General features: G+C 34.9%; 1 protein-coding gene across 1 annotated transcript in view; it reads right to left on the bottom strand.

The window, feature by feature from the left end:
- Nucleotides 1–22,063, bottom strand: part of LOC123716970 (R3H domain-containing protein 2) — a 48,100-nt gene that overhangs the window by 21,823 nt on the left and 4,214 nt on the right. Inside the window, exons 2-10 of the mRNA XM_045672699.1 lie at nucleotides 6,803–6,985; nucleotides 6,158–6,233; nucleotides 5,516–5,686; nucleotides 2,800–2,957; nucleotides 1,925–2,016; nucleotides 1,347–1,401; nucleotides 1,132–1,187; nucleotides 785–914; nucleotides 182–312 (exon numbers count right to left, since the gene is read on the bottom strand). Of these exons, the coding sequence (XP_045528655.1) occupies nucleotides 182–312; nucleotides 785–914; nucleotides 1,132–1,187; nucleotides 1,347–1,401; nucleotides 1,925–2,016; nucleotides 2,800–2,957; nucleotides 5,516–5,686; nucleotides 6,158–6,217 (853 nt within the window). The 5' untranslated portion in view covers nucleotides 6,218–6,233; nucleotides 6,803–6,985. The remainder of the gene's footprint in view (nucleotides 1–181; nucleotides 313–784; nucleotides 915–1,131; nucleotides 1,188–1,346; nucleotides 1,402–1,924; nucleotides 2,017–2,799; nucleotides 2,958–5,515; nucleotides 5,687–6,157; nucleotides 6,234–6,802; nucleotides 6,986–22,063) is intronic.

Below are 22,063 nucleotides of genomic sequence, written 5' to 3'. Positions count from 1 at the left end.
TGTTTATTAAAAAAAAGACGTGTCATAGAGAATAATTTGACAGTCTTTACTTAGGAGGCCTTAAACTCCGTAACCGTAGTTTAAGGCCTAACCGAACTAAACCGTAACATTTAAATTACCATAAAACTTTATTTCTTGATACATTAAGTATTTGGACCTACCTAACATGATCTCTACTCACCGCTCTTAGATACGACCACGCAGGTCTTGTTAGCGTGGTCGATATGATGCGCTAGTTGAAACAACGCGGCCACCCGATGAACCAACATACGGCCATATGACGTCATCACCGGAAACCGCACTATGCAACGACTGAAAAGATAGAACATATATGAACGTACGTACGTACGTAGCCTCACGATCACACAGCAAAACCGAATAAGGTATACGTTACGTATTTAATAATTTTTATAGATTTTTTACATTCGTAAATCTTTGAACATATTTGTATATATTATGTACTTCTTTGCCTATATGTAAAGTATAATTGTTTATTGTTGTATATAACTTATGTGAGCTGTAGGATTACGAAATATATATATATAAATAAACCTTTGAAAGAGATCAATGAAACAGGCCTATATGCAACATTTTATTTTTTTACAATATTATCATCCTTTATATATCTTAAATATTTTTTTTTGCTTAAGTATTTCAGAAAACAAAAAACCTTTACTTTTAAGATAAATTGATTCTCCCACTAAGGAGAATAATAAGTTATTATATATTTTTTTTGGTCTTCTTCGACTATGGTGAACTTTTTTTAGAATTTTGCTTTTCTCACCCAACATCGCTGACAAGGGCGTGCAACTCCTTTTCAACCTTCAACAATGTGATCCTGTCCTTTGGATTCTTGTTGAGCGTGTCTCTCAGGAAATTCACCAAATCCTGGTCCGTCAGATCCGTTTTGTCGTCTACAACAGTTGTTTAAATATGTTGAAATATAATCTAAACTTATACGAAAGCATATGGAAATAGAAATCTAACCCGTTTTTAAGAATTATTTATTTATTACATAAAAATTTATTATATTACATAATTCGACAATTTGATTTGTGTTTTATTAATTTGCATTTATAGAGAAAAAAAAATGAAACTACCAAACCCAAAAGACCAAAAACAACAATTTACCTGCATCATTTCCGCTTAGTGATAGGGTTTTCGGCTTTTCTTTACGTTCTGGACACCTGTAAAAGTTAAAAATTAACATAAATATTTGACTGTTACTATATAAAGTAGTTAATATTGTGTTACAGCTGTATAAATAACAAAGAGAAAGCTGCTGAAATGGTAGTACCAAGGCGGTCCCAAATTACCATAAATTATTAATATCTCAATGAACTCACCTGCAGTAAAATGTCTGATCATCATTATCCACACTACCAGACTTTCCATTTGCACCTGGAATAATTAAATAATTAAAAATTTATTTTCATATGGCAGGAATATAAATTATCCAATAATTAATAAACCTATTCAAAATAAAAGTAAAAATGGCTGCAAATCGTGTTTTTAATATAACCACTGAAGTATTTCCGGACCAATTCGACTTAGGGTTCTTCAAGAAAAGAGCGTACCAATTAATGAAAGACCGGCAACGCACTTGCGAGCCTTCTGGCAATGTGACTGTTCAAGGGCGACGGTATCACTTTACATCAGGTGAGCCTCCTGCCCCTTTGCCTCACATTACATTTAAAATTATATTTCAAATGTAATGTAAAATATAACTTTAAATTTAATGTAAATAAGAATAATAATTATCCTATAATTTAATTAAAACGGTAAAAAGTAAAATCTTGTAAATAATGATATATCAACACCAAGGCTCAACGTAAGTGAATCTACAATCAATTGAGAAATGTCATATATGATATAACTAATGTCAAATGTCAAGATGACGTTGACATTTCAAGTTTGAACTCACCAATATTGTCAAGATCAGAACAGTCGGGACAGTCCACAGAGCAAACTATACCAGAGTCCTGTTTAATCGCGCACATGTGTTTTCGTTTACCCCTGAAAACATTATCTATAAAGTTAAAACTATTGTCATAATATTAAAAAAAAAAACATTATCTAAACCATTACCACACAAACAATGCAATGGTGAAATATATTAAGCATAGATATAGAAGATAGCTCGTTCAATCAATTACAGACTGAGATTACTTATGTATACATATAAAATCATGGAACGTAAATACTTTTCATAATAACATCAGCAATAACATACATGTTTATAGTAGCGATCAGTTATGAAAAAAAATCAATGTGGAAACGACTCATCCCGATATTTTAAAAATATTTTTTGACAGCCGGCAATCTTAAAACTTTGATGATTGATCCAAAACTATCCACATTCGAATCACTTTTAATATACACGTAATATTTAATATGCTTCGGGAGGGTTAAAGTATTACGCCAAGCAATTTTTTGGAGATTCTTGACCCCCCCCCCCCCCCCCATGAAACGTACCGTAACGTTTCTGTATCCAATAGTAAAACGTTTCGTGACCACCCCAGTGACTCCTTATACCTACAACTTACCATTATGTGGTATAAAGTACTGGAAAGTGGAAAATAATATTAACAATAACGCGTAATTAATACCCGCACCGCATCGTAACGTTTTACAAGAGGATCCCCCCCCCCCAGAATCGTTACGTAATACTTGAACGCTCCCTCATACACCGTTTGGTGTGATTGCATCTTTAAAAAAATTGTAAATCAAAACTCTTAGTTAAGAGTAAGTATATATACACAATACAGTGAAAATATATAGAAACTTTATTAATAATACCTGCAATGTGGACAAGCACACTTTCCACAAACGCAAGTAATACGAGGATTATATGAGAGAAAGTCCCTCGAGGAGTCCGAATGCGGTCTTTGTCCCAACCATCGCCGTGTGCGGAGACGTTGCTCGCTGAAACCTTCTTCCCAGCCGCCCGAGGTTATCTGAAATATTAGTTAAATCATTTATAAATATTTTAAAACGTTTCGATACTCTGTTACTACCCTTAAACACACCACACAACCGTGTGCGTTTATAACTATAAAGAGATCTAAATTCATTCATCTGTAGAGTACTTGGAGAGACTATAATAGAGATTATAATAATGTATGTTTTAAATCTGTACAAAGCTTTGCAGATGTCTAATAATGCTCTTGTATTGAATAGTATATCGGTAGTCAGCCCAGTCGCAATTTTAATAGTGACTGCTATTCTGTTATGCAGTGCCTAGTGCTATCGGAGTATGAAGGTGAGATTTAGAACAACTTCGCATGAACTAAGACCGGGAGTCTATGTCAAAATCCATATTTGTATTCGGAAATGGTTGACGTTAAGTTTGGGCTTAGTTTACTCCAAGTTATAAAAAGCGGTAACTTGGGCGAGATTTAGCTTCGAATGTGACCCAAGCAAATGAAGAATTATGTAACTAAAATACACATAATAATGAATCATGTAACTTATCTCTATATATATAAAATTCTCGTGTCACAATGTTCGTTCCCAGACTCCTCCAAAACGGCTCGACCGATGCTCATGAATTTTTTATGCATATTCAGTAAGTCTGAAAATCAGCTTCTATCTATCTTTCAAACCACTAAGGAGGTGTCCAGCCCAATTTTATTTTTCTTTTTTAGACAATTTTTATTGTTTTTTTTATGATACAGCATACAAAAATACATACAACCCTTGATTGTCATCCCTCTGCAATCAACCCCTATTTTTATTTGTTTATTCAAAACTTATGACACGAACTCTCAGGTTTATATAGAGAAAAATTCACAGAACAACCTAAAAAGTTTTAATTCCGGAAAACCGAACAATCTCTGGGGTAGCATAGCAAAATGTTCCATGTATTATCTTTTGTTAAAATAGCTTTTACACATTAAGAAAAACACTTTTTGAACGGATTAATGCTATGTATTATTATTGAAAACTTATAATTTTTTACATAATTCTATTTTTTTTCCGACGTTTCTCGTGCTTTGCGGCGTGCGTGGTCACGGTGACTGAAGACAAAAGGTGTTAAATGTCAAAAGTATCATAGATGCAGAGAAAGTAGTGTTATCTGTATTTATCCATGTACTAAAAAGGCAGGCTAAGTAAAATCACAGTAAGGAGAAACGAAGTTCGCGGAGGCAGCTAATTCAAAAATAAAACATTAAAATACTTCACTCAGATAAATAATATACATATGATAAAAATAAAAATGACCCATCATTTTGTAATGATAAATTTTAGTAGTTTTATTAACATAGCTTATACACATTAAGAAAACACTTTTTAAACGCATTGAAGCATTGCATTATTATTAAAAACTTATAATTATTTAGATAATTTAAAATTTAAATTTTTCCGACGTTAAATTTAACTAGATATTATTATTATTGTTTTTTTTTTGATAAATTTTAACTAGTTTGGAACTTGAAATTATTTTTTTCTTACACTTCTACAAATTGATGTTTCTTGCAGTTTCATATATATATATATATATATATATATATCCTTTTGCTATGAATACATTTCTATTGGCCTAAGCCGGGTCAGCGGAAACGGATGGAGGAGGCCTATGTCCAACGGTGGACAAACCAAAACATGACAAGCAAATGATTATTACTAATTGTTAAAGTGTATTCTACCTAATGTTAAAAGTTGATTTTTCAATTCAAGATCAATGAAACTTCTAATCTATTGTTACGAAGACGGGTCGACTGCAATGTTTCTAGATTTTTCCACTAGTTAGAGAACGAAGTTTTGAATGCGATAACAAGAGAGGAACACCGAAGCGATAAAGTGATTACAAGTGATAAAGTACTGTGTGAAGTGTGCATAAGTGAAGTGTAAGTGATTGTTTTTGTGTGCTATAAGTGCATTTCTGCAATTAATGTTTTAAGAAATAAACCCTTGAATAAATCCACGGCATTTTCTATCCGATCCCCTAGCTCGTAACACTATTATAATTAAGTGTTGGAAATAAAGGCTATTCTTATTAAGCTCGTCAGCGATTCGGCTTAGCCCGGACTTCGACTGTCTTACGTCTCTGACTTTTGGTCTGGGAGTTATGGAATAGACAATATACTTGTGTCCGCACAATAATATCTAAGCTGGCCAAGACAATATTATACTTAAATAAATACTAGTATATGAGGCCACCAGGCACTGTCGAAGGCGCCCTCTATATCGAGCGATAACACAGCTATGATTTTCTTTTTTTCGAGCTTGCTCCTAATATGTCTCACTGCCGTATAGGGGGCGTCCTCGGTGCTGCGCTGGAGCATAAAGCCGTACTAGCGGTTGGTCAAGCGTGGTACCTGGTGCCACCTGATTCTTCGTACTAACATTTTCTCGTACACTTTTCCCATAAATGGCAATAGACCTATAGGCCTTCGGGTTAGTGTAGTCAGGTTACTAAGTACGTTTATTACTGTTTTGGCTTACGTTCCTCTCTGTCTATTTATGTGTGGTGAAAAGAGACACACTGTACGTAGACTTTTAAACGACTTACCTGTATCTGCACTGGAATCTTCTCATCATCAATGACTTTAGTGACGCAGCGGTTATGTTCCTTCTCTTTTTCATGCTCAGGGCTGCCAGGCTCGTAAGGTGAGGCTGTACGAGGGGGGGAGGTAGACTCGCGAATTGCTTGGCTACGTACTAATTGCTTCGATTTAAAACTCTGGAATTATATATCATAATGTTTATACAGGTTTATGTATGGTTATCCATATGATTTTATATTGTAAACATATAATGTTGAGCAGTTGGCTTATTGGCTTCAGTGAGCGATACAAAAAGTCGTGTGTTCGAATCACGGTTGCACAATCAACTTTTGTTACTAGATGTGCAATCAACACTCGCTTATAATTAAGTCAATCATAGTGCGGAAGGCGGCTTTGAGATATATCGACCACCATATATTTCCTATTAAGAAAAATAATGCTAACGAATCAGATATAGCGGAACTGGTCTTTAGAAAAATATAATAATGTGTCCAAGAATGGAACATTGCATTAAATGGTCGAACCATATATGGCCAGGATACACTAAACAAATTTTCCGTATTGTACTTATTAGCTAACAAGATTAATAGGCTTACTGAACCATAATCTATCATTGTACAGAATATTAGAAGACTGTTAATACTCACTCTACTTCTAGTAAGCTGTGCGTCTTCGCTAGAAGTCTTTTCTACTTCGGTGTTATCCATTGTTTTTACACTTTCACTGAAAAAAGGTTAAGATTTTATTAAATTTCGACAAACAATTAAACCATGGAGTTGTATATTAGATGTAATTTATATCCTAATTCATGTATTGATTATAATGACAATTAATTACGATATATTATGGCTATAAAGCAAATAACAAGATATTCCATATTTAATAAAACAAATTAAAAATTTGGTAACGTTTAACATTATACAATAATAATTAAGATGTTTTAAAATATGTTTATAGTAGCAAAATATCTGGACTTATAGAACCAATTATATTTTATGGACTGATTATATTTAATTTTAATTAATTTATCTGTATTATCACGCTCAAAAAAAGTCGAGTAACGTGTACAAGTTTTTGTCTTATTGATTTTTTTAAATATATCATTGCGAGCATCCTACGGGACGCCCAAAAATGGCAGTCATCGCAGCCTATGGTGTGTTGCCGGCCTTTGAGAAGTACACTTTAACTTTGAATAGTTTGAGGTCGTATTTCTCAGGGAAGACTCCTCATCGCGAGTCGATTCCACAGTTCGCTAGTTCGCAAAAGAAGATACAAAATTGAATAATACTAACCTCACACACTCAGGAAAAACGTGTTATGTACAAAGAGATTGGACCTAGGTGAAGGCAACTATGAGACACTAGTTAAAGCTCCAAGTTGGGCTCGATAAGCTCGAAAGGCTGCGCGGGCGCATCGTACGTCAAGCTTGCGAGCTTTTCAGTCTGTGCTTCTTCACTATTGTTGACGCCATTAATCTGAAATATATAGAACTTTAAATTTTAGTCCCAGTCTATTAATCAAATGCTTTTATTTAGTGTTTTACAATTAATCATGAGCACTGTCCAATTAAATATAGAATTAAACTACGTCTAAGATTGAGTAATGAATACGGACTTTTAATAAAAACACGTCAAGTAAAGTTTAAGATATAATTTCTGACATGACGGAAATTTTAATTCGATATTTATTTATGTACTAGATGAACATCATAAACATAAACAACATCATAAACCGACCAAAGAGATCAGACCTGATGCTACAACAGTGACAACAATTATTTCCCAGTTAGGAACAGTTTGTATAAGAAATATACCATTTTTAGTTGATATATTTCATTTTTTATTATTACTATATATTATATGTTTCCCAGCGTTTAACCCTTTACTGAATTTTCACAAATATTTAAAGAACGTAATTAGCCCAATGGGTCCAACCGTTCTCGAGTTGTACCAAAACAAATAATTTATAATCTAGCGCTCCCGACAGACACTAAACACACGTTTTAATTACAAGAAACAAATCATCTAATTGTAAAAAATAAACCATTCTCGGATCCAGTTAAAAACACATAAAACATTAATGGAGGAAAGTAGTTTAATTACAAACACACGCATAGAAGATTTATCTTGTATATGATAAGAAAATAAACATGAAATGAAAGCAATCTGTGATATAGCTAAAAATAATAGCAAAACCTCCACAGATGCAAATATTTAGAGAACAATTGACACATTAAGAGACAGTCGACAAAACAAGATAGAGATAAAGATAACCATGATAATATGTAGAATAAATGAGAAAAAAAAACCGTTATTAAATATAATTAAAAAAAAATATGTTTTGCATATATAATTTCTAAACATTTTCCTATATATTACCAGCTTCCAGCATTTTCCAGGCCTTTTGTAAATTTTGACAAGACTTTGCATAAACTTTAGGAATCCCTATTGACGGTTAAAAATTCATTAATTTTAAGATATCGCGTTCATACAGACAGGACCTGGAAACTTAATTTCATAATATGTATGTAAATCTACCATCAGCATTGCAAGGACACGATTTGTGCAAGTTGCATATATTGTGTGCATTCATGACATAAACAAAAGACGGGAAACAATATTTTAAAGCTATCACTTTTCGCACGACATCGCGCTGTTAGTATGTTTCCACTGTGTCACGCTTAAGTTGCTGGACTAATACGAAAATATCATAGGGTACAGAATAAAAGAAATGTAAAAATGAAAATGAAAGGTACATAATAATAGGTCTACCATCTATATGGTAATAGAAAATTACAATTTATTTATGTGGATTTATACCACAAGGTTTCTAACATAGTCCAAAAATCCTGCAGGTAATTTGGTTTAGTTCAATACTATTCGTTATATAGTGGTAGACTACTTATATGTTATTCATTTTATAAATATCCTTTTCTTATTTGACATAATTAACATATATAATACTACAATTTATTACGAGTTTATGTAATTTAAGTAAATACACTTTTGTGGTAGTAAATGTAACGAATTAAGCCGTACTAATTAAGTTCGACTTAGATTTTATTATAATCGAATTATATTACCGACTCGATTATTACTCGACTGTGACTACTACTGACTTCTTTTAAATAGCTTGCCAATCTAAAAAAGAATTCATATAATGACCTCACTATCCATTTAACTTTTACATTGAATCAAACATTATTTATTCATGTAACTTTATGTACCCTCATGAGCGTCAGAAAAGGACCCTTCTAAATTTATATTTATTGGCAGTTCTCAAATCACGTTCGTAGAACGAGAAGAACTGGCAATACACTCCCTGTCAGTCTTGTAAATCACAGAGGATTTTTATAAAATGTTTGTAAGCAGCCATTACATCACGCTCCCATCACTTATTAAAACAGTTCATTTCAGTCGTATTTCTAAAGGTCGCATCACTGTGCCTGCTGCCCTGCTAGTGGTATCAATACACTTTATTCTATATCTGCCCTTAGCGCATAACAGCTACCTGCAAGAATCGTGATTTGGTGGCAGCAGCGGTTTTTTGCCCTCCATGCCTTGCCGACAACAACCAGCTTGTCCATATTATATTTTCCGCGACTGGTAATTCTTCTATGGCATGTTGTTGAGATTCTCATACGAGCTCTGACTTAATCCAAGATTGGTTAGTTTCTTTAACGCTTAATTATTGTAATGAAATAAAAAAATAATGAATCAATAGGAAAACCAAATGTTTCACCATCAGAAAGGCGCGATGAAATAGTAGCACTAACATTACTGTGGGAACACGCAAACACGTATCAAGGCAGAAAAAGTGGTGGAACTATTATAGAAAAACGCCTCATTCGACCGTACGACATTGGAAACGCACACATCCCTGACCTCACGTCAACGTCCCACTGTCAAGTTCACGATGCTATGCGTCACCAAAATGCTCTAGCGATAAAATACAATTCCATTGGTAATCATGGGATTATTCACAATACTGCGGGTGAAATAATACCTATGAGTCAAATGTCCGCAGCGAAAGACATTTTTCATAAAAAAAAAATAGTGCTAAAAATCTCAATTGATGTCAAATCTGTATTTATTTCTTCAGCCTCGTATATGGCACGTAGATTTTTAAGTTTTAAACTTTGTTGTTTTTATCTGGTCACTGGAAGACACCTGAATCTTTCTCTTCTTTCGAATTAATGGCTCTTATAGTTTCTTTAATGAGTATTTCATGCATTAGGTCTGAGAGTATATTGATGTTTTTTCGCGTGATGTTATAACACTCGAGAATTTGCACTTATTTCAAATATTAAGTCTATAGATCCGGGGTAGAATGGTGTAGAAAGACAAGCGACAATTCAAAATGGCGACACGGAGGAGGCCTTTCTCGAAGGACAGTTTATTATTATGTAAAAAACACTGTAAATTGTTTTCTAAAAACTATACCAATTACAACAATAAAAAACTTTATAGTAATAAATTAATTGTTTATATACAAAGAAAGTGGTACATTCAAATCGATTAATTATAAAAATCCCCATAATCATATATAAAATAGGCACAAAAAATTAATTATCATAATGTCATATAATAAGTTAGGTTATTTATAATTTGTTGTCAAACTTATGGTTATTGGACAAGTAAATCCTTATCGCACTTATACATTTGCAATCGTATTGATACAATATATATAATAATAGTATACGAAAATTTTCTACCCATGTATGGTTATACCGCTCTCAAAAATCTCATTAAAACGATTTCATTCAATTTGTTAATGTGTTACAATTACGATGAATTATATTTACCTTATGTTTCACAGCGATTTAGTTTGCAATAGGAGTCAGTATAAAGAAACCAAATACAATCAAATATTCAACTGCGAATCAAGATCAGTACTAAATACCAAAAATCACCAACTTATAGCATTAACAATTCATAACCTACTACCGCGCGCGAGGAATCTGTCTTTTATTAAAACCTGTATCGATTTGTTACTCCAAGGGCCAAACCCTAGGGTTTGTTTTTAGGTCATAAAGGGTAGGAAGTGTACCATGACACTGAACCTATAAAACACAACCTTGCATGTGGCATATGGTTTTGTTGGCGTCTGCTCAAACGTAGTTATTTTCAATAATGACAACGTAAAAAAATATTGCCGTCCAATGTTTCGCAGATGTTAGAGAAAATTAAAATACAGTTTACAGTTTTTGTTTTAATGGCGTACTGTGAGTTTCAGGTACCTTTTTTAATAGTTAAAGCAGACAAGATTTTTCTTTCATCCTCTATTACCAGCACCAACGTGAACATAAACTATACATATACCATGTAGTGTAGTAAACCTGGAACTGTTATGCGGCAGCGGAGACAGCACTAACAAAACGTAATGTAGTATTGTCTTTTGTTAACATAGCTTTTACACATTAAGAAAACACTTTTTAAACGGATTGAAGCTATGCATTATTATTAAAAACATATAATTATTTACATAGTTTTAAATTTAAATTGTTTCCCGACGTTTCGCGTGCTTTACAGCGTGCGTTGTCACGGTGACATAAGTTTTTAATAACAATACATAGCTTCAATCCGTTTAAAAAGTGTTTTCTTAAAACGTAATATTTAATGTTTAAAGAACTTTGTTTATCATTACAAAAAATGTATTTTATTTACACGAGAAGCTTAATATATACGAACGATATACACGTCTCCATCAGCCGTCCTAATTTAGTCAACTAAGCACATTCTGAAATGTATCTTTAATACCATAATATTACAAATTTTAGACGGTAATTGTTAAATAGTTGCACACGCTCATACAAAATAGACTTATTCAAATAGTTAAAACGTAAAATCTATAAAAAATATCAGTACATTTTGAATAACTTTAGGAGTGTCAACGTCTTTAGAAGTATGGGAAAGGACATTGTTCGAATAGAAAGCTTGCAATAAACTGTGTAATATTTATCAAAAAATCAATAGGTTCGAGCTGCCAATTATTTACATATTTTTAGCCGCATCAACATAAGAAAAACAACAAAATAGAGGAAAGAAACAAATTATATAAATGTGATGCCTGGATAACCATATAAATTATATATATATAAATAAAAAAGTATATATGTATACCTCTCGATATTAGGCCTTCCTCTTCGGGAAAAAGCCCTGATAATATAAAAAAACTTATAATACTTCAATTCTTTCTATACGTAATGTTTTTATAATTTACAAGCTATGCCCCTATCTTTATATCAGAGGTCGAAATGCATCTTCCGTAAGTAGGAAAGATATGTGGGACTCGAACCACACCAGGGTTTCTGCATTTTCGGACATTGGACAATACGCACTAAAGCCACTTAGTTTAGTTCCTAGGGAGCGTTTGTCCTCTTGTAAAACGTTACGATGCGGGGCGGGGATTGAATTACGCGTTATTAATAATATTATTTTCCACATTCCAGTACTTTACACCACATAATGGTACGTTGTAGGTATTAGAGTCACTGGGGGTGGTCATGAAACGTTTTACTATTGGAAATAGAAGCGTTACGGCGCGTTTCATGGGGGGGGGGGGGGTCAAGAATCTCCAAAAATTGCGTGACCTAATACTTGAACGCTTCCCTACAAGGCTGCGATCCCGCCTCTAAGGCTTTGGGGTCGCTCCCGCATTCTAACGGTACAAGGTATATGCCCTAAAATTAAAAAATAAGCAATTACGACTTTTTAAACGTCTATTAAAGGAAAAGGGCCATCATTAAGGCGTAATTTTAAACTTACAAGATAACTTAGTCATATACCATATCTAAAATATCATAATCGGGAATTATCATTTAGGGTTGACCAGTACTTGTTTCGTCCCTATTGAGGTTAATGGTCGAAATACACGAGATCAGATTAACTTTAGGGTTTAGGCTATTTTTAGAACATTTTGAAAATTCACATGCTCAAAGATAAATCGCTCAAATCATTTATGAAAACTATTTATATGTAAAGATAAATTGTTAAAAATGAGTTATTTACGGAATTATACAGAATATCTGCGAAACAAAAAGTTACAAAAAAAAATGCTAAAACCACAAATTGTGGACCCTGGACCAGTTTGATTTAAAAAAAACTTAGGTATCTATTATGATCTGGTTTACACCCGCTTGATTTTTCTTCGATCTCTAATCAGTAATCGTTATATTGAAGCCAACATACTTACCATAACATTCCTGAGGAATCAATTATTTTCAGAGAACGTCGTACATAATATCGTTTTTTTTTTGAGTTTAAATATTTATTTATTAACACTTCGTTGTATACAGAAATATAATACAATTGACATAATTAAATAAAAAGGAGGGCAACTGGCGGCCTTAACGCTATCGAGCAATCTCTTCCAAGCAAATACTAGTTTTTTCACAAATATATAAAGACTAACGCCCCGTTTAGGGTGCTTGTTATTGGAAATGTCTAGACCAAAAAGTTTGATCGTAAAATATTCCTTTAATCTCTTCTAATAGAGTCTATTCTATGCAAGGAATTTCACATGAAAAAATCTAAACTTAGGCTATGTTAGCACGTAACCATTATCAAGATAGAGCCAGTAAACAGTACCTTAGATCGGCGATAACACAAGGTCGGGGCCGAATGATTCATCGCTATGTATACACTTTCAGCCCTCGGCATAAAAAATTACTTTGTATCTGTGACGTCATAGATAAAGGGCTGGACATTAGACAAATAAGGTTGCAAAGGGCGATGTGTCATCCCTTAGAAGCATTTAAACCACTTAAATAAAATAAAAAACCTGCTCTGGTGGCGATAAATTAACTATAATTATAGCAACACTTGGACAGATTACGACAATGACAATCAATATTGACACCTTAGAGTGTTGCCATTTGCAAAAATTATTTAAATTAGAAAATCTTTGTAGTGTGTTTATCGTACTTTGTACCTAACACTTAAAGATACTTCTTACTCAGTTTGAATTTTTTATTATATTTAAAGAAATTAGTAATTAATTCAAGTATGTAAAAACATTTTTGAAAGTAGTTCACGCGTTAAAAAGTAATAATATTTTCTCAAATTTTAAATTTTCGAAATAATAAACGATAAAAAACTTAACTCTTTTGTGTATAGTAAATATTTTATTTTTTATGAAAAGATTTTTTTTACTTTTTTTAAAAGGTTCATCCAGTGATAAATCCTCATACGTTGGTCAACACTGAAGGTAAGATTCAGAATCATCGCGAAGTATGACTTCCGACAATCCAATAAATTTTTGACGAACGGGAGTCAGACTTAGCGTAAGTCTTGCTTCTGAATCTCACTTTAAGCAGCAGATACTTATAGCGATAAAAAACTAATTTTACACTTGTATTGTGAACGGGTTAGCGTAGTAGCGGGAGGCGTAGCGGAAAAAACAATGTTTGGTCATTATTTATTTTTTATTTACAAAAGCTTGCCATCGCTCGGCACACTGATACATTGGTACAAAGAGTAAAATAAAATAAAACAAATGACACAAGCACTTATAGGTAAACATAACAAACACGAAGAGAAAAAAATATACATCGATTCATATAGTTTATGAAAACGAAAGGAGAATTCTTGATACTAAATATGTAGAAATTATTGGGAACTGGATATATTCGGTAGTGGGCTGATCAATTTTAAAGAAAGCCTATGTGCCTATCTCGTACCTAATCCGCTGTTTCCCTGGTATTTTATTTCTGCTTAACAAACATTTCTGATATTTTTATTTTATCTTGTATATAATATTTAAGTTGTATTTTTTATTTTATATAAAAGAGTTTGAAAGATGTAACACTATTCAACCAATACACGAAGAAAACTATTTTAGACTATGTTGACACACTGTATATCTTATGGTAAGATTCAGAATGTGTATTTATTTATCACAAATAACACAATTTTCCACAGTTTAAGCTACAATTATTCAAATATAACAATTACCGTCAACTTGAAAAAAACTATATTACAATTACAAAAAGAGAAAATTAACCAATTGTTTAAAAGATTTAACTAAATAATTAGACATGTGGGCGTGACACATCGGTCTCTATAAAATAAAGCCAAAAATAAAAAAAGAATCTTTATACCATTGATACAATGACGCTAGATTTCTGAGAATCAAATATGTATTGAAAACAGATTATCTAAAAACAAAACAATATACGATGCAGGCTTGCAAGTGGGTGACCTATATCGAGGGGTCGATGTACGGGGCGAGGGTTGGAGGGGGCTGACAGGACCCGGCGACCTACTAAACTCACCTAGCATACATCGATCTAGGACATTAAATAGATAATTAATATAACGCAATCTCTAATCTCACTCAAAATCAACTCATCTCAAAATAAACAATAATAGTCCTGGCTTATTCAAATTTAAATTCAAAATCATTTTAATAAGGTGGACACAATGGACACTTATGAACGACAGTTAAGAAATGCTTCTAATATTAAATTTACTGCCAGTTCTCAAATCAAAGGCGCAGAATGGACGATCAATAAAATTTTATAAACAAAACACGACAGACATAACGAAAATGAATTAGATACATATTCATAGGCTCATAATCAATTAAAGTTGACAAAAAGAGAAGATATTTCTCTACTAAAATATCATCAATGACAGAAGATAAATTGTTTTTCTATTTGGTTTAGATTTCATTCTTATTCATTCGCTTGCGTATGCATATATGTTGTCGAGGGTACCATTTTCTAAGTCAATCTTGTATAAAGTAAGACTATCAATAAAGCTGAAGAGTGTCAAACATGTAGTTCAGAGGAAGCATTGCGTACACAGTTTCTTATACCGATAAGGTCTTTTAACATCACGTTACAATAAATTAATATTAACATCGGGATCGCAATCACTATGAGGATCGCTTATTGATGGTCATTGTCGACATTTATCAAAGTGTGTATTTGTACACTAGCCAATTTGCATTACTATATTTACTGTGTTAATTTAGCGCCATCAGAGCAGATTTTTAGTTTATTGGTCGGGCTCTGAAATACTTCTAAGGGACAACACTTTAGTAAGTCGCTCAGAAGCTATGGATTTAAACTTAGAAATCTTTTAACGAAGTCCGTAAAAAATAAACATCACGAGAGCTTCCATTGGGTACGCTGCCTTGGTGTCGTTCCTCTTTAAAACTTTTATCATACCACGACAGCAGATATCTAATGTTGCCACTATAAGCTCATTAATTGTCAATAAATTTTTTCAAAATTATTTTATAAAAAACAGCTCCGTTTATATAAACATGAAATTATTCAAATCACGATTTCACTAAAAAAATCCACTTTAAAAGACATAAAAGTATTAGTTTTAAAATAATGCAACACAATAATGGTCAAATGACCAGGACGCATTTCTCAAAATACGCAATCAAATCCTTTAACTATTAGTTTTTCTGGTGAAAGTATTGCATACACAACCTTTTTTAACAGAATCGTGTTTGAAAAGTACTCATAATGCAAAATACCCTTTTCACGAATGCAGAACTATAGGAGAACAAATCCCGAGGATTGCCGCGCGTGTGCCGCGCCCCAATGACCTCGTAACCGTACGCACATTTCACGTATTATCTAGGTTCAATCCAAATGTCGAATTATGTCTGCATGGCCACTATATTGTTTATACTTCAAATGTTTCGACAGTCTGAAAGCCAAGCGGAATCCGGGAGATATTCAAAGAATTAGCGCTGAGACTACGGAGAGAATTAAAGAGATTGAAAACGAAAAGCTACTTAACTCGCGTCTGAATCTTACACTTAGTCGAATAAAGAAATCTTTCAACAGTATTTACAATAACTAATAGGGTGATAACAAAGTTATACAATAAAATAAATAAATAAAAATATATTCGAGTACAATAATTATCGACATTAAATTTTTGTCATCTGACGGATTGAAGGCCTCAAACAAGGTGATACACTAAAAATAACAAATAACAACAAATTGTCTTTCCCCCACATCCCACTGAGTAACCCACCATATTCTCCAGATTTGGTCCCCAGCGACTATTACCTGTTCTCAGACCTCAAGAGAATGCTCGCTGGACAATGTTGCGCTGATGAAGAAGTAATCGCTAAAACGGAAGCCTATTTTGCGGCTAAAGACAAATAGTACAAAAAAATTGTATTGAAACATGGCAAGACATCATTATAATCGTTGTATCGTGGTAATCCCGATACAATATCCGTGGTAATATACAAGACAAAAACAATAGATTAGAAGCCTCGAACCCGAACATTCACTTTCGATTTCATTGCGATTATTTCGAGGAATTCCAACTAAGACGTCATTATATTTTACTTACTACGACTAACGGTGTCTCCTTTTTGAAATTCGAGTTATAGAGTATAAATATGTATTATAAACAATTTGTAGGGAATTAACATTTTGTTCGAGTAACAAAGTCTAATTAATTCGAGATATCGTGTATTTAGCGGTTCAGCGGAAAGGAGTTGCAATTTTTTTCGACTTACTGAGGATGTCAGCTTAACGAGGTTCGAGTTATAAGGGTCCCATTGTATGTTAAATAATCAAAGCAAATTCTATAAAAAAAACTAATTTTTCAACGTTTTCAGTATAAGGGCGAGTTCTCCATTGGTTCTTGTTACAATATATAAATATTGCATAGAAATAATGTTATCTAACCGTTAAGGTTCTCCTTTTATTATTGTATTACCAAGCAGAATTGGTAGATAACACAATATATAACAAATAAAGGTATAGACACTCAGTATTCAGCCATTATAAGACGACTGTTGAAGGCCGATCTTCTAGTCTGTCTCTTTGCGTCGAACTCAACTTTGGATGATCAGGGGAAGGAACCACCGACATTATTGCGGTGTGATACTACGATGCCTGAAGTTACATTCCGGCAACGTGCTATCCGTAATCATTTATTTTCCCTGGACATCCATAAGTCGAGCGGGCCTGATGGCATCCCCCCAATTGTGCTGCGTACTTGTGCTCCTGAGTTGGCTCCGGTCCTAACGCGCCTTTTCCGGTACCTGTACTCCCTCAACACTGTTCCGAAGTGCTGGAAGACAGCTTTGATACATCCGATCCCTAAAAAAGGCGATCGCTCTGATCCGTCCAACTATCGCCCAATCGCAATATCCTCCTTGTTCTCCAAAATAATGGGAACCATTATTAACGGCCAGCTCTTGAGGTATCTAGAGGGCAGCCAGCTGATTAGCGATTCTCAGTACGGCTTTCGTCGTGGTCCCTCAGCTGGTGACCTCCTTGTATACCTTACACATAGGTGGGCAGAGGCAATTGAGTCCAAGGGGGAGGCGCTGGCGGTAAGTTTGGACATAGCGAAAGCCTTCGATCGGGTGTGGCACAGAGCACTGCTCTCGAAGCTTCCAGCCTATGGGCTCCCCGAGAAATTATGCAACTGGATTTCCAGCTTTCTCGCTGATCGGAGCATTAAGGTCGTCATCGACGGAGCATGCTCCGACCTTAAACCCGTCAATGCTGGTGTCCCACAAGGCTGTGTCCTATCCCCGACCCTGTTTATTCTGCATATTAATGATATGTTGCAACTTAGCAACCTTCATTGCTATGCGGACGACAGCACTGGGGATACCTTTTACACGGGCCGGGCAGGTATTTCTCAGGCTGTTGTTGATGAGTGCCGGAACAAACTTGTGTCTGAAGTCGAAACTCTTTTACGTGGAGTCTCGGACTGGGGTAGACTAAATCTAGTCCAATTTAACCCCAAGAAGACACAAGTATGCGCGTTTTCCGCTAAAAAAACTCCCTTTGTCGCTACTCCCCTCTTTGAAGGCACTCTCCTTAAAGCCTCAGCTAACATCGGAATATTGGGCGTTGACATATCGAATAACGTCCAGTTTCGCGGTCATTTGGAAGGGAAGGCTAAATTAGCCTCCAAAAAGCTTGGTGTGCTCAGCAAGGCGAGACGGTACTTCACTCCGGGCCACCACTTGCAACTCTATAAAGCGCAAATTCGGCCCCACATGGAATTCTGTTCTCACCTCTGGGCGGGAGCTCCCCAGTACCAGCTCCTTCCACTTCACCGTATTCAACGAAGAGCGGTTCGAATCGTCGACGACCAATCACTTTCCTTGCGGCTTGATCCCTTGGCGTTGCGTAGAGATGTTGGGTCCCTCTGCATCTTCTACCGCATTTACCATGGGGAGTGTTCAGAAGAGTTGTTCGGTTTAATACCCGCAGCTGAGTTTCATTATCGGACGTCAAGGCAAAATACAAAATACCATCCGTATCACCTCGACGTCCGTCGTTCCACAACTGAGCGTTTTCTAAGGCAGTTTTTGCCGCGCACCACCACTATGTGGAACCAGCTGCCCACTGAAGTATTTCCGAACCAATTCGACTTAGGGTCCTTCAAGAAAAGAGCGTACCAATTCTTGAAAGGCCGGCAACGCACTTGCGAGCCTTCTGGCAATGTGAGTGTCCATGGGCGGCGGTATCGCTTCACATCAGGTGAGCCTCTTGCCCGTTTGCCTGCTATTACATAAAAAAAAAGCCATAAAAACATAATACTAGAAACTTGCTCTTTAAAGACATACAGTAGGTACTTAAGATAATCTGTGGAATTACTGAAGTGAATTAAAAAAAACTTTAACCAATCAAAGGCATTCTTAGTGTCATAGACAAATAATATTGTGATTATAAATATATAAAGATTAATGTTTCGGGCGACCTAAAGTAATTCATTAATAAGTTTGCGAAAAGTTCTCAAATTTTCCCAAACCCAATACGCCCTTGAGCAAGCATGTCGATCGTGTTCATACGTCATTGTGAACTTTACCGCGTCTATTTTCGCCTGTGACGCGTGCGCACCTCTGATGGATTCGTGCAGCGTAAAAAACGTGTGGGATTATTTATATTTCGGCTTTGTATACGAAATATTACGCAAAACAATTGCTGCTAAAATTAATTTATTTTTATAATTCACTCACAGAAGTAATCTTAAAATCCCTCTGAAAATTGGTCTATTGAGCAGTTTTTATAAGACAGATTTTTTTATATAGTATGGGGAGCAAACGAGCCTATGGGACGCCCAGAAAGGGCCGTCATCGCAGCCCATGGATCTTTAGTGGGCGCGTCGCGTGCCTTGGTGGTAAGAGAATACTCTTCCAACGCTGCCAAGATTCGGAGAGAAAGGGAATGAGCTTCCGGGACGAAACGCGACATACGTCCTGCGTGAGCCAATTCTCGCAAGTTTTCAGTGAAAAAGTGGTATTTCCCCGAACGCCGTATCGGCTCAATCAGCTGCTAATGCAGGATGACAGTCCTACTATTTGTTATATTAAAAACTTAAATCCGCATACAAACTGCTACACGATAATAATTGCTAATGTGATTCTAGATCTGGCATTGCATTCTCTCTCTCTCTCTCTTAAATCGGCAGCTCATGTCAGCAAGAAAGCGTCTGGAGCGGACATCTGTTTCCACAGGTTTCTGTCCAGCGCCTCTCTTATGACATTGTAGTTTTGGGGACGATGAGTCTTTGACTTGATCGGTCCATCTGGTTGGTGACCAGCCACGTGATCTTTGGCTTTGCATTAAAAGTTTATTTATTATTATTATAGTATAAATTTATCTATATATTTGTATGTTTAAGTTTACAAGTGCCTCATCGTACTTTATATCGCCTTAATATGCTTTTACATAGCCTACATACCGACTATGTACATGATATAGCACATGTTTATATGCTATATATGTACAGTCAGTTCACCTTCAGAATTACATAAAAAGAAAACTTCTACTGAGCAGTGTTGGCCTTAGGGAATGCAATCCCGACTAGAGATCGTGAATTCGAGATCCCGCGGGATTAGAAATATCAATCCGGCGGGATCCCGAAATTTTCGGGATCTCGTATAGTTTAAAAAAAATAATTCACGTGACTGAATACGATGAAAACTGCATGTTTGTGATAGTGAGGTTAATTAAAATAAAATTTTATTTGAAAGAAAACAAAAGCCTTTATCCTTTAACATTACGAACTAAACAACTAACAATTTTAATTACATGAACATAATCAAAACAAAAGTAGGTATAGCTCCAGGAGATTAAAATTGGTGATTTTGAAAGTAACTTCTAAAAAAAGAGTATCTTCTAAAGTGTCTCAAGAGTGCTATCTGCTAACCGGCATCTAATGTCCATTGCAATGTACCCTATGTAATGTGCAATGTCCCGAGCGGATGTGTGCAGAATCGCTGACCATTGCAGCCCAATCCCCTCAATCTCGAACGGGATCTCGTCATATTATGCTTCGGGATTGATCCCGAAAAATTACACGGGATCTCGCGATTGCATTCCCTAGTTGGCCTAGGGACTTCAGCGTAAGACCTCATCCCTGAGGTCGTAGGTTCGATCCTCGGTTGTGCACCAATGGACTTTCTTTCTATGCGCGCATTTACGAAAACGACTTGCCTTTGACCCAAAAAGTCGACGGCGTGCGTCAGGCACAGAAGGCTGATCACCTACTTGCCTATTAGATTAACAAAAATCATGAAACAGATGCAGAAATCTGAGGCCCTAAAAAGGTCGTACCGCCTTATTGATTTATTTTTTAATTAAAAAAAAACATACTCGACTTGGTCCAGAGATATTTGAGTTGAGTTTAGCGACATATTCTGTGATATTTTTATTTATATAAAATAGATTGTGTATCCGTTAAAATAACATTTGTTTCATTGTAGTCATGCAAACCAATTGCTTAACTATATTTTTCTATGTTCATCCTACCTACGTCTCGAACTGATATTGTGGGTTTATAATTAGAAATTAGTTAGCCTGCAAAATCGATTATTTCACCTTTTCTGTTGTAGCTATTTCAGATATAGGTAAAATAGATCTATCGACCCGTGGTTATATGCAAGGCTTTGATGTGTTTTAAGTATGAACCTCGAACAATGGGTTAAACGAACGGTATTTTTTTTATGAAAACTTTACCAACATTTCGTATGATATAGTATAAAAACCATATACTATTAAAAGGATTTGTAAAGGATGTTATGGGTTTATGTAAAGTGAATCCGTCGCCTAAAATCTTGCAGAAACCAAATCCATAAGTTGCACATACAGTTTTTGGAGCGAAACCTCTTTAGGCGCATGAGGGTAACATTTTTATGACGTCACGAAGACGTGCAGCGTTTTCGTCGAAGCAAAGGGAGACAGCGTTTGAGACCAATTGAGAGAGAGTGAGAAAGGGATATCAAGAAAAAATACACGCTATTTGTAGATATACTCGTTTAGTTACATATTAGAACTTTAGATGGCAATTCTGTCGCATAACGACTTGTGCAGTAAACGCAGATTTTTTATTTATTTATATTATCATTAGCACGTGTACAGTGTGAATAATTAATATAGACAAATACATTGAGTGATCATATACTGGTACATGATCATCTATTGGGTGTTTTACATAAGTAATATTTAATTTACAAAGAAGTTTCACTTCTGACATGTGTACTTTGTCCGCACGCACTTTTTTTTCTTTCAAATAATAGTATGCGTGTAGTATTGAGATATA

This window comes from Pieris brassicae, chromosome 12 (assembly GCF_905147105.1).
Source record: "Pieris brassicae chromosome 12, ilPieBrab1.1, whole genome shotgun sequence".
In the NCBI taxonomy this organism is placed as follows: domain Eukaryota; kingdom Metazoa; phylum Arthropoda; class Insecta; order Lepidoptera; family Pieridae; genus Pieris; species Pieris brassicae.
Note: the sequence above shows the minus strand (reverse complement) of the source record. Positions and strands in the feature narration are given on the sequence as shown.